Raw genomic sequence first — 13,437 nt, 5'->3', positions numbered from 1 at the left:
CGTTTGAAACCAGCTTGAACCCTGTACCTCTCAAAAAGGGAGAAGCAAAAGCATTTCAGTGCAGAACCTGAAGTGAGGTCTGTGGAGCACTGCTTTACTTCAGTTAGCACATTACAATATATGTCGTTTATTTTCCTCTTGCAGGTGTTCAAATTATGTACAAACAGAACTCTGTCACAAATATACAAGCTTTATTGTGATTGGTCAGTACTCAAGAAAAATATTACATCATGAAGCTTTCATTTATATTTTATCATTTTTGAAAATGTATGTTGGAGGCGAATAGGCATTTGAACTTGAAATGCTGAATACTGTCTTGAGTGTGTACCAAATTTTGTTCCAGTATCCTAAACTACTCATGTTTGGTTCCATATGTAGATTCAGTGCATCAAGGGGGAACACAGTGATGACCCTGGCCTTGCCCCCGTCTCAGCACCCTGACTGGCTCTATTTCCTCTCCCTCCTTCATGAGTTGAGATGAAAGTGCAAATTGGTTTTCTGTGCACATAGACGCATCTCTGTAATGGGAAACTCTAATTCACTGTAAATGCATAAAAACCAAATACTTGTCCCCAGTTATGGAAGAATCTGCTGCTGTGTGTTACCACCATATGTAAGACCTATGTAAGAAAATGTGAGTACAGTATAGGGCTACAGTATTCAAGGATGACAAACCAGCAAACACAGCATGCTGAACTGGTGAGTTGAAAGGCCTCACCATCTAAGTGATGGTTAACATGAAACAGATTTTAATGACTGAGCTAAACTACCCTTGTAAATTCTGATGATTTTTTTCTCACTAAGGTGGCAGTCAAATTATACTTCAACTTATAATTCCCCCACTAAACTCTGATCTCAGTATTGTAATTTCTTATACTTGTAATTTCTTGTATTTTATCAGTCACCCATTTCTTGAGAAAACCATGCTCACAGCCAGATCCTATGCATGTTTGTTCAGAAGTAAGTTTCACTGGCCAACAATTCAGGGAAAGTAGGTGTGACTAAATCCTACTGAAAACAAAAAAATGTAACTTTGTCCACTGATACTTAACTGCCTATAAATCCATTTAAATCTTAAATCAGCCCTGCTTGTCAAATTCAACCAATTAGCAGTATTGCATTATGGACAATTTCGCTGTGCAAAAAATATATACACACACCCTTCAAATGGACGACATAAATGTTAGACACTGCTTTTCCTGACAGTCAGGTTGAGCTTCAACCTCCACCTTGAACACCTTGGCAGGTCACACATGTTGTGTATCTCAAAATAAACCCTTTTTCAACATATTATGCAACCCTTAGCTCCTGTGTGTATCTGCCCTACTATCTTTTGGGTACATCTGCATATTGGATATGCATTTGCATTTCAGAGACAACCATTCAAAAGTGGTTTTGGAGTATTCACTGAGAATTGCATCTTATACCTCTGCATTTTGGAGTCATCCACTGAGATATGCTCTTTTTTTTAATGGTATGCCAAGAAAGGCCTTTTCAGTGCCTACACTAATTCACCTACCAGCTTAAAAACACTAACACATCAGTCCAGAAGCATATGGAGTCCTATCAGATTTCCTGGTAATTAGATTAAGGGCCCAATCCTATCCAACTTTCCAGCACTGGTGCAATCTTAATGCAACCCTGAGGTAAGGGAACAAATGTTCCCATACCTTGAGGACACCTCTGTGTCTGCCTCCCCAACATGGGAAGCAGTGCATACCCCACTGGCACAGCAGCATCAGCACTGGAAAACTGGAAAGGATTGAGCCCTAAGGCACCTATCCCCAGAACTGCATGTATGCAGCATCCCAAAACCCTTTAAATCCTGGCAGCCTTTCTTGCTCCAATGAAAGAAATACTTTCATCAGAGCAAAGACAATCTGTGTGCTTGTGTCATTTTTGGATCTCCACTTCCCTGCATTGAACCCCTAGCAGGTTGGGCTTGGCAGGCTGTCTTCAGAAATGGTAACTATTGTTGTGCTTTGAAACTCCTTTGCTTTCCTCTCCAGTATCCCATGGCTGTATCCCCATCTTAGGATAGGGACCAGCATAGAAGACTGAGGACACAATCCTATCCCAGCTTTCCAGCACTGATGCGGTTGCAATGCAGCTCCCATGCTAAGGGAACAGCTGCATCAGCACTAGAAAGTTGGTTAGGCTTGGGCCTTGAGACTTCCTTGGACTTGTTCCCTGAATGTCATCCCTTTTCTCTTTTGGTACACCAAATACTGGTCAAACATGCATTCACCATTAATTAGGCACACAGACACATCCATTTGGGCCAACTATGATATTTTTTATTGTTGGTTAGGGAAAGTGTAATTTTGGTGTATACTGTTTTTAATACTATTTTTTATAATACAGCTTTACTTTTTTTGTATGGAAAGCCATCTCTCTGTTTCTTCTATTGGGGTGGTGGTGGTTGGGTCTTCTGCAGACTATTGACTTGCACCTAATCTGGTCCCTAGCCAGGGAACTGTTTTATTATACAGTAATTGAAACTGCTTGTCTTTTGGCTGAGGGCAGCTTTGCCCCCCATCCTTGTTTAATTTAATTTCCCTATGCAGTTTCCTGGTTACATTAGCTGTCAGTGTGCTTTTCAAAGAACTTGATGGCTAATATCAAGTCAGCAATTGGACAACATATTACTTTCATGATAAATGTGGGCAAAATTTAGGAGAGAAGCTTAACCTGGTGATCTAAGTTGCAGTCACAGACTACAATGGAATTCCAGTACTCTTGCATCTTTGAGACCGAGATGGCAGTAGAAGATCGGAAATGCTGGACTATCAGGTGCTATCCCACCCTTAATATCCCCAGATCTAGCATTGTGGTTGCTATAGCAACAGGGTCACTATAGTACTTGCATTACTGCCAAGCTGTTTTCCCTAGTGGACACCAATTGCGGAGCCAGGTGTGCCTGTAGCTCCTGAAGGGTGAGGGAGTTAACAGACTGAGATGTAAAGTTTTGCAGCACATTCCTACGATATGAGAGATGTTAGCAATGTACCAAAAAGAAACAAAAAACCCTGCTGTGGAACCAGATATTTGCTTCCTTTGTTCTTTAAGCTTTTCAACCTTTTTGTTGTAAGCACCACTTTTCTGAATTCCATCTTTAGGTACCATTTTTCCATGTACCATTGCCACCATACATGGCTGGTGTGCCCTACAAGTTGTCCCTGCAGCAAGGAAAAGGCATCTCCAATTGCTGCCTCCTCCTCTCTCTTCCACTTTGCAATCTTCTTCCCCAAACCATGCCTCCACCTTTGGAGGGCTAGGCTGTCACACAGCCACATCTTGCTGCCTGTGTGCTACCAACCACAGCCATATCTATTGGCAGTGGGGTTGGCCGGGCAGAGCAGTGTCATGTAGGCCCTATGGCAGTGGGACAATTACTGCCTGTCTCGGTACAAAGCACCAGCAGTCATTTTTGTATCACTGTTTGGACTCAAGCCACATCTAAAGCATATCCAACAAATTAAAAATACTAGTGCCTCAGCACCTATTATCTTTCTTGCAGCAAAATCAATCTAAGCCTTTGTGAGTGGTCAAATTGCACAATAATTTCCTGTTCCAGTCAGCAGAGCCAAGCAGATGGATTATGTCATAATACACAATGCCCATGTCATCAAGGTTCTAAAACCACTGTGTGCATTCCTGCCAAGGAAAATGTCGAGCAGAGAAAGTGCAAGTGCAAGTTCTGGGTCTGCACATTCAAAGAGGGGAGTAACTATTAAGCATGGCTCCAAGACTAAACATGAAGGAGAATCAGCTCCAAGGAGGATAGTGAAAGAGACCAGAGCAGTCGTCATAGACATTGGTACTGGCTACTGCAAGTGTGGGTTCGCTGGAGAACAAAAGCCATCCCATGTCGTCTCATCTACCGTGGGTAAACATATCAAGGAGACTGCAAAGACCGGGGATAATAGGAAAGAGACATTTGTTGGCAGAGATCTTCGAGATGCAACAATACCTCTGAAGCTTGTCAACCCTTTGAGACATGGGATAATTGTAGATTGGGAAACTGTTCAAGACATATGGGAGTATCTTTTTCACACAGAGATGAAGATTCGGCCTGAGGAGCATGCTGTCCTCGTGTCAGATCCTCCGCTAAGCCCTACCACCAACAGAGAAAAATACGCAGAAATGCTCTTTGAAACATTCTGCACTCCTGCCATGCACATCGCTTACCAGTCCAGGTTGTCTATGTATTCCTATGGAAAGACATCCGGTCTCGTTGTGGAGAGTGGTCATGGTGTCTCCTATGTGGTTCCCATTTATGAAGGCTATACCATGCCTAACATTACTGAAAGGGTAGACTATGCTGGATCAGATGTCACTCAGTATCTCATGAATTTATTAAATGAATCAGCGAAAAAGTTCACAGAGAAACACTGGAACGTCATACAACATATCAAAGAGCACTACTGCTTCACTTCATTGGACTTTCAACAGGACATGGCTGTACCTGACAGGAAACATGAGACTGAATATGTTCTCCCTGATGGGCAAGTGCTCGTTCTTGGCAAAGAAAGATTCATGTGTGCTGAAATGCTCTTCAAGCCATCCCTGATCAATTCACAGCAGCTGGGGCTTCCCATTCTGACCATGACATCCCTCAACAAGTGTGATGTTGCTCTCAAAAAGAACCTGATGGGTAACATTTTGTTGTGTGGGGGGTGTACCTTGATAAGTGGCTTTGCTGAGCGATTCCAGAGAGAGCTGATTAGAATATGCCCAAATGATAATCCCATTTCTTCAGCTGCCCCTGAAAGAAAAACAGCGGTATGGACCGGAGGCTCCATCCTAGCATCGCTCAAGGCTTTCCAGCAGCTCTGGGTTCACAGGAGAGAATATGATGAACACGGTCCTTTTTACATTTACCGGAAGTGCTTCTGAGTTCTAGACCAACCTACCTCTACCTTACTGCTCAGCTGGAACAATAGTGAAGAAGTCTCACACTCCTGGTTTTCCAACAATACCTACCAGATTACTTGGTCTGAGCATGAATGGAAGGCTTACAGTTCTCCCTGTATTAAAAACCCATGGTTAACTCTCTGCTGTCACAACTGAATGGCCTTCAGTTTCTTAACAGACATGAAGCAGGGCAGATTTGTACATGGCAAGCCCTCCAGCCAAATTTTCCTTTATGCATGCTCAAGTCTTGTGCAGGTCAGGGGCCTTACTTTCCAATAAAGATGCATAGGATTGGGCTGCGTATCGATTTTGTAAAAGAAACTGAAGTAAAAACCATTATTGTATGATTGTGCTTCATGTGCCAAACAGAAAGGGAGCTGGACAGAGGAAATATATTAGAATGGATCTCCTTAGGCTTATCTACTAAACATTTCTGCAAGGGAACAAGAAGCATCTTTTATTTTATGAGATGTGCAAATGAATTAAGTTTGAGAACAGCTCCTCCACTGGGTCTCCTCCACTGTCTATTGCAGCAGGGGAATAGCAATGCACAGCTGTTTGTAAAAATAACAAATGGAAATTAAAATTACTATATCAAACACAACACTTTCTCCCCCCCACACACACTAGGCATCATCCAGCCAAAGTTAAATATTTTAAAGCTACAGTAATTTCAGTGAGTGAATTAACCACACACAACTCATTCCCATTGAAATCAGAACTTACCAATGCTTAAATTTAGCTGGATTGTGCCTCAACTCTGTCTCGTGCATCTCCAAATTGTGAGAACCTGCTATGCTCATATTTCTTTTAAGCAGTTGTCAACAAGAAATATGAAATCCTTTCTAGCACATAGGTGAGTGTTTCCCACATTTGTGGTACCTGAGGCACCTGACGTCAACATTGGAATCATGTTTCATTCTTATACCCCTATTGTGAAAGTTTGCTTTTAGTAAATGCACAAGAATCCACTAAACTGCTGCATGAGTTACTGATCTGCGGGGTGCCTCCTGATTAGGAGGGAAGCCTATAACTGAGACTCATGCAGTCTCCTGTGTAAAGGGGTGGTTTTGGGTTCACCAGAGCCTTTAATTATTTTAATTTTATTTTGATACATTTGTGACTCCTTACAGCACATTAGTGTGGCCTGCCTTCATTCTCCCTATAAGGAACTTCTTCCCCTGCACTTCTCCCTGTAAGAGCAGGTACAGATGCTGAGACATAGCTCATTGGCACAGCACAGATTCAGTAATGAATTTTTCCATAAGAAAAGCCCTGCTGGATCAGGCCAAAGGCCCATCTAGTCCAACTTCCTGTATCTCACAGTGGCCCACCAGATGCCTCAGGGAGCACACAACAAGAAATCTGCATCCTGGTGACACTCTCTTCTCAACAATACATTGCCTTTTAAATTTACAAGTACAGTATATACTTATGCATACCTATCAAATCCTCCACCTCTGCTGAAGCTACCACTTTCTTTTTGGTAACACTGTTTCCCTTCCAAACGGATAGGTACTCAAAGGACCCACATCAGCTAGAACAGCTAGAATGGCATAAAGTAACTGAAGCTGCTTGTCTGGTGTGCAGCAGGTATTCTTTCTCAAGAGCTGTGTCCAGTTATCCAGGCAATACATTGCAACTATCCAGCAGGAACAAGAGGGGAAAGGACGGCAGACCATAAGGAAGACACATACAGCAATGTTAGTTTGCTTTGTTCTTTGCTTAGTCATCTCTCACCTCTTCAAAAGCATGGTATAGACACACTTTACAAAATGAAACATTTTCTTATAGTAAAGTCCCATCAACAGTTGTGGAATCTGAATTACGGGAGAATGTTCAACTTCCACTGGATGCTTTTATTGAGTTTGGGAGGTATAAACAATTCAGAATCTGGGGATAAAAAAAGCCATGAGATAATAATTGCAGACAACAGTATAATAAGAAACAAGCAATAACAATAAATACCACAGTGTCTTTTACACAGAATATGAACAATATATTCATATTAGAGATTCAATTATCATTTTGCAATAGGAATAAAAATACGGAAACATGCTAACATGAAGGTAGTTCTTCTCATTTTGTCTGCTTTTGACAATACCTATAAATGAATGAATAATGAAAAGAAAGCAGACATTCTTTTCTCTTCATTTGCCCCAATGCAAGACAAAAGCACTTACTCTAAAGATATGTAAGGCAGGTGTAATGGAAATGTGCAAGATCCCTCAAGGAGATAGGGTGTAGTGTCAACAGTGACCCCTTGCTCTGACAGGCAAGCATGGGGTTAACACCAGGGCCTTAGATTGCAGTGAGTGTGCTGCACAGCTGCAGCCACTTGGAGGCAAAAAGGCCCTCAGGGTTAAAAGCAGTACCTGCAGGAAGGAAAGGGGTGTGGGAAGCAGAAGGAGGAAAGCTTGGAGGAAGGAAGAAGAGGGAACTAAACTGATGGATTAATGGACTGACTGGCAGACTACTGGACCTGCTGACTGACAAATGGACTTCTGAAGATTGCTGGAATGGGGACTGCTGGAGACATTGAAGACTGGTGTGTAGTTGCCTTGCACAAGACCTGCTGAGGACAAAGGTGTTGCTGTGGTGGCTAGAGAAGTTGCTAACAGGAGGAGGGAGAAAGGAGGACCTCTGCAGGTTGAACAGATGAGCTACCCTGGTGGTGGGGTCCAGAAGTGCAGAACTAGGGTCATTGTTGGGGAAAAAAGGGGTGCTAATCAGCTTAAAGTGTGCATAGGTTATCTAGGCAAAGCTTGAACCGGGAATTTGGTAAAACAGCAGGCTAGCAGCCGTTTCCAAAGTGGCATGAATAAATGGTAGCCAATTGCTTTCTGTGAGAGTTGCCCATACTGTAAATTATTCTCTTCACTTCATATGTGCTTGGTTCACCCATACATATACATCAAACCCTCTCATCACTCCATTACTATTTGATAGCTCCAGAGGGGAACTCTCAATGTCTCATAAGAACAGCCCCGCTGGATCAGGCCATAGGCCCATCTAGTCCAGCTTCCTGTATCTCACAGCAGCCCACCAAATGCCCCAAGGAGCACACCAGATAATAAGAGACCTCATCCTGGTGCCCACCCTTGCATCTGGCATTCTGACATAGCCCATTTCTAAAATCAGGAGGTTGCGTATACGCATCATGGCTTGTACCCCATAATGGATTTTTCCTCCAGAAACTTGTCCAATCCCCCTTTAAAGGCGACTAGGCTAGACGCCAGCACCTCATCCTATGGCAAGGAGTTCCACAGACCAACCACACGCTGAGTAAAGAAATATTTTCTTTTGTCTGTCCTAACCCGCCCAACACTCAATTTTAGTGGATGTCCCCTGGTTCTGGTATTATGTGAGAGTGTAAAGAGCATCTCCCTATCCACTCTGTCCATCCCCTGCATAATTTTGTATGTCTCAATCATGTCCCCCCTCAGGCGTCTCTTTTCTAGGCTGAAGAGGCCCAAACGCCGTAGCCTTTCCTCATAAGGAAGGTGCCCCAGCCCCGAAATCATCTTAGTCGCTCTCTTTTGCACCTTTTCCATTTCCACTATGTCTTTTTTGAGATGCGGCGACCAGAACTGGACACAATACTCCAGGTGTGGCCTTACCATCGATTTGTACAACAGCATTATAATACTAGCCGTTTTGTTCTCAATACCCTTCCTAATGATCCCAAGCATAGAATTGGCCTTCTTCACTGCCGCCGCACATTGGGTCGACACTTTCATCGACCTGTCCACCACCACCCCAAGATCACTCTCCTGATCTGTCACAGACAGCTCAGAACCCATCAGCCTATATCTAAAGTTTTGATTTTTTGCCCCAATGTGCATGACTTTACACTTACTGACATTGAAGCGCATTTGCCATTTTGCTGCCCATTCTGCCAGTCTGGAGAGATCCTTCTGGAGCTCCTCACAATCACTTCTGGTCTTCACCACTCGGAAAAGTTTGGTGTCGTCTGCAAACTTAGCCACTTCACTGCTCAACCCTGTCTCCAGGTCATTTATGAAGAGGTTGAAAAGCACCGGTCCCAGGACAGATCCTTGGGGCACACCGCTTTTCACCTCTCTCCATTGTGAAAATTGCCCATTGACACCCACTCTCTGCTTCCTGGCCTCCAACCAGTTCTCAATCCACGAGAGGACCTGTCCTCTAATTCCCTGACTGTGGAGTTTTTTCAGTAGCCTTTGGTGAGGGACCAAAGGCTGTCCCTAACTGTCTTTGAGTTGCTATCTCAACAGTTCTATCACACATAAAAGTAATTACTTGGCTACAACAGTTTACTGGAAGAGCTTTGACTGTTTTGCTGAGCTTTTGCTCCTAGTATTACACAGCAAAATATCTGCAAACTGGCCTCCTTATAATGGGAGACTGGACAGATGATAGTTGGAGATACCTAAACTACAGAGTTGATTTTCAGAGCATTGCTAAATTGTGCACTTCGTGCTAACCAGATTAGATACAGTGGGAGCTTAATCTGATCTGGAGCTCACTGGGAATCGGTCCCAGAACCTGTTGAGGATGCCAGGGTGTAGCTCAGAACTTGTGAAGAAATAAAGATGACTCAGTGCCTCTGAGCACACACAGAGCATGTTTCCTTCAATACCACGTAACTAGCAGCCATTTGGAGTTAAGGGGGACAGGAGTCCAGTTTGGCTTACGTTCTGGCATCTCTTGTACAGCAACTGAACACTGGAGACAATCAGATTTGTGCAGAGCACCATTTTTCTCACCTTGTGCAACAGGAGCCATCGTTTTCTGTTGATTGTAGGCCGCTGTTATGCTATTGGCAGTTGAGTTGGGACCCAGAATCTAAAATGGCAAGGAATTCACAAGTATTTATCTAACAATGACATGCAGCTTTTCTGTAGACCAAGACTGGTCTGTGTTTTCCTGGCATTTTCACAACACTGCTAGAAGGCAGTTATTTTCCCATGAGATTAGAGCTGCTGCTATGTCTCTGCTGAAAAAGGAAACAAGATTCTTTTGTCACCTATCCTCTGTCCCCCTTGTGCTTACTCATATGTAGATCTGCAGGAAGGGAGCTCTTTCTAGGCAGCAGGCACAATGATACTGTAATATCTCTGTAGCTGTTACAGGAAAATGGCTCTTGCACAAGGATGTGGTGCAAACATATCATACAAAGTTGGTAAACTAGTGTAAGTAATTCAGGTTTCCAGTATGCCAAGCTATCTGGAACCATTTACGAGATGGCAGTATTACTCCTGAATCAATCCCTCAAGTTGATACCTCTACTAGTTACCAGGTGCAGTTGGGGTAGGAGGCACCTTGAGTGATTCCAACCATAACTACAGCTGGTAACTAGTACAGACAAAGACCAATGTAGTTCCAAAGCATAGCCCCACTCAGTAGTGTGCCAGCAGTGACTACCCCCACCTATGCTATAAGAATCAATGCAGGACAAATGGCATGAATCAAGTTCTTACTGGGTTGGCTGGGATCTGCTGCAAGTCTGGGTTCCAGATTTCAGGAAGGGACTGCTCCATCAAGTGAAGGGTCTCCTCAAAGGCTTTTTGCAAGACCTGAGCTTGTCCATCATAGCCAAAGAGAACTAGGTGCTTTAAAAGACTGTGCAGCTCACCTGGGGGAAAAATTTCAAAGACCTCCAATAATTATAGGGTTAAAACAGTAATTCTTTGGATTAGGACTCAAGGTACACAAACCTGCTATCTTCCCCCTCAATTCCTAGTCTGAAAACAAAGCAAGATCTATTCACGAGAATACCTATTTCTCTTGGGCACTAATGAACATGTGTTATTTCTTAGGGCCAAGTTGCATGTTTTGTTGAGAGAGGGAGGGCATGTGTGGGCTATCAGGATTGTGGTGTATTTAACCTCTTCCCTTTATGGTGTAGTCCAGATGAAAATTGATCCATCTAAAGCTGCTATTAGCTTTGAGAGGTAAACTGCCATGGATGCTGATAAAAGCTTCCCTTCTATAGCTAGAATCAGTGGGGAGGGGCATGAAATTTGTCACAACTGCAGCGTAAGGGGAAAGGGTTAAATGTGCCACAGTCCTAATCGCCCTCCCCATTTGTTAGCACACACAAATGGGCCAAATTATGTGATTAATGTATCATACAGTTTGGCCACCAATCTCATGATCACTGGTGTCAGGACTATAACAGTAGGCATCCTCGACACCTCAAGAATATTCCCAGCTTTTCCCCTTGCCTGCTGCTTTTTTCTTTTCTTTTCAACAAGTCAGCCTCTGCTCCTTTTCCTTGTTAAGATGCAGTTGGGCCTTGCTAAGATGCAGAGAAGTTCATGGCCACATTCTATAGGTGCTCGATAACAAGTAAACCTTTCAATGTTTTGACTAATAAATGTAAAATATAGGTATGACCGACAAGCACACAACATTTTAACTTAAATATATTTGAGTAGTTTTAATAACATAAATTGAATAGTTTTAATAACATAAATTGAATGTTAAATTAAGTTACCATATCATAATATGTATAATTAGGTGTTTCCATTTCATAGGAAATTATGGCTTATTCCCAACCCTATTTACCCTTAGGCCACTCTTGGCCTTAGGCCACTCTTGGCCACTCAGGGGCCATTATTATAAGTTACCATATAATAATATGTATAATTAGGTGTTTCCATTTCACAGGAACTTACAGCTTATTCCCAACCCTATTTACCCTTAGGCCACTCTACCACAAACCTTCTGCCAACAGGCCTGAGTAGTGTCTATTCATTTTATTTTCAAATATTGTTATCCTGCCTTTCTTGCCACAGGGCAACCCTAGTTCCAGAGCAGAGATCAAACAGCCATAAATTTAAGTGGAAAAAAATGCAAATAGGAGGACCTTCCAGCAATTCTCCTTCACAACTCTCACCTCACCTAGCAAAGGCTGAGCAAAAAAGCCAGTTTTTAACTATTCCTCGAAGGAGTACAGGGTAGGAGACCAACCTTCAGCCTTCAGTGGGCAGGACAGTGATAGAGTTAGTGCTACCACCAAAAACACCCTGTTCCTGTGCATGGTCACTTGGAATAAGGCCCAAGTTGACAATCAGCACATATGAGAAGGCACATAGGGAAGGATACACCTTTAAGATCGGGTCCTAAACCATTTAGGGCAGTGGTTCTCAAACAGGGGCATCATGATGCCCCAGCCAGAGAGCCCTGGCCTCTGCCCCCTTAGAAGGGGCAGGGAGGGAGGGGAGGCAGTGACATGATCGCCAGAATCATGTCGCTGTCGAGGAGCACAGGGGCTTGCCAGAACCCACCACAGCCTACAGCAGCCTCCTGGGGGGTGCGAGGAGCCCCACGCCAGCTTCCACAAGGCTCCCCAACATGCAGAGACAGTCAAAATAACAATCGCAAACCACTTCTGGTTTCGCAATCTATTTTTACATTCTCCGCATGTTGGGGAGCCCTGCGGAGGCTGGCGCAGGACTCCCCGCACTCCTGGAAGGCTGCTGCAGTCTGTGGTGAGTCCAGGCAAGCCCCTGTGCCCCTCGACAGCAACGCGATTCTGCCAATCACTGCCTCCCCCTCCTCTGCAAGAACACACAGTGGGGCTCAAGCTCCCTGCAAGTTTGAGAACTGCTGATTTAGGGCTTTAAAGGTAATAGCACTTTGAACCGAGCCTGGAAACAAACTAACAATCAACGTAGTTCACAAATAAGTGGGGTGATTTGATCTCATGAGCAGCCCCAGTTAACACACTGAAGCAATTTCCTCCAACAATAAAACTGAAGGCTTTCCAAGAGGAGCTCACATAAAGCACATTATAGTAGTCCAACCGAGAGGTGACCAGAGAATGGATTATCTATAGCTAGGGTCAGGTGGTTTTGGAAAGGTTACAACTGGCCAATCAGCTGAAGCTAATAAAAAGTTACCAAGGCCATCTGGGTCATTAGGAGGAGCTCCAGATCAAGGAAAACATCGAAACTATGAACTTGCTCTTTAATGGGGAGCTTAATCCCATCAAGGACAGGTTGAACAACATCTCTCAGACTGGTACAACACCCAACAGCACCTCCTCCCTGTCTGGACTAAATTTCAGTTTATTTTCCTTCATCCACCCTACACAGATGTTGGGCACCAATTCAGGGCTTCCACTGTCTCTCTAGGATCAGATGATCAATTGAGAAAGAGCTGGGTGTCATCCACACACTGGTGACTTCACAACCCAAATTTCTTGTTGCCTTCACTCAAGTAATTTCAAGAAGATGTTAAGCAGCATTGGAGAAAAGATAGAATCCTGTGGAATTCCTCACAGTAGGCAGAAGTCCTCTAGCACCACATTCTGTGCCCTATCCTCAGAGAAGCAAGCTGAGCTACCAACAGATGGCATCAGCATCAGTACCCATCCCTCCCAGGTGTCCAGACTGATTTCATGCCAATGGTACTGAAAGCCCCCGACAGATCCAGAAGAATTAATAAGGCTACACTCTCCGGGTCTAACTCCTAGTGTAAGCCAGTTTCTGTTCCAAAACTCAATCTGAAGTCAGAATAAAATGAGTTCAC

At 43.7% G+C, this 13,437-nt stretch overlaps 2 protein-coding genes across 4 annotated transcripts in view; one reads left to right on the top strand and one right to left on the bottom strand.

Moving 5' to 3' along the window:
- The first annotated feature begins 3,296 nt into the window (after nucleotides 1–3,296).
- ACTL7A (actin like 7A) lies at nucleotides 3,297–5,299 on the top strand. The gene has a single exon (XM_066613382.1). It carries the CDS (start codon nucleotides 3,595–3,597, stop codon nucleotides 4,897–4,899), a length of 1,305 nt encoding a protein of 434 aa, XP_066469479.1. The 5' UTR covers nucleotides 3,297–3,594; the 3' UTR covers nucleotides 4,900–5,299.
- The window catches only part of ELP1 (elongator acetyltransferase complex subunit 1), a 41,985-nt gene continuing 32,745 nt past the window's right edge, over nucleotides 4,198–13,437 (bottom strand). For 2 of the 3 annotated variants that reach the window (XM_066613381.1, XM_066613380.1), the window contains exons 35-37: nucleotides 10,380–10,534; nucleotides 9,666–9,744; nucleotides 4,198–6,810 (exon numbers count right to left, since the gene is read on the bottom strand). In XM_066613381.1, coding sequence (XP_066469478.1) covers nucleotides 6,743–6,810; nucleotides 9,666–9,744; nucleotides 10,380–10,534 — 302 coding nt within the window. In that variant the 3' untranslated portion in view covers nucleotides 4,198–6,742. The remainder of the gene's footprint in view (nucleotides 6,811–9,665; nucleotides 9,745–10,379; nucleotides 10,535–13,437) is intronic. The other variant, XR_010793668.1, reaches the window with a different exon arrangement.

The sequence above is a fragment of the Tiliqua scincoides genome, chromosome 2 (assembly GCF_035046505.1).
Source record: "Tiliqua scincoides isolate rTilSci1 chromosome 2, rTilSci1.hap2, whole genome shotgun sequence".
Taxonomy (NCBI): Eukaryota; Metazoa; Chordata; class Lepidosauria; order Squamata; family Scincidae; genus Tiliqua; species Tiliqua scincoides.
This window is presented reverse-complemented; position numbering and strand designations above follow the sequence as displayed.

Excerpts from the sequence above, each read along its gene's own strand:
- ACTL7A (XM_066613382.1), top strand. The coding sequence starts at position 3,595 with ATGGATTATGTCATAATACACAATGCCCATGTCATCAAGGTTCTAAAA.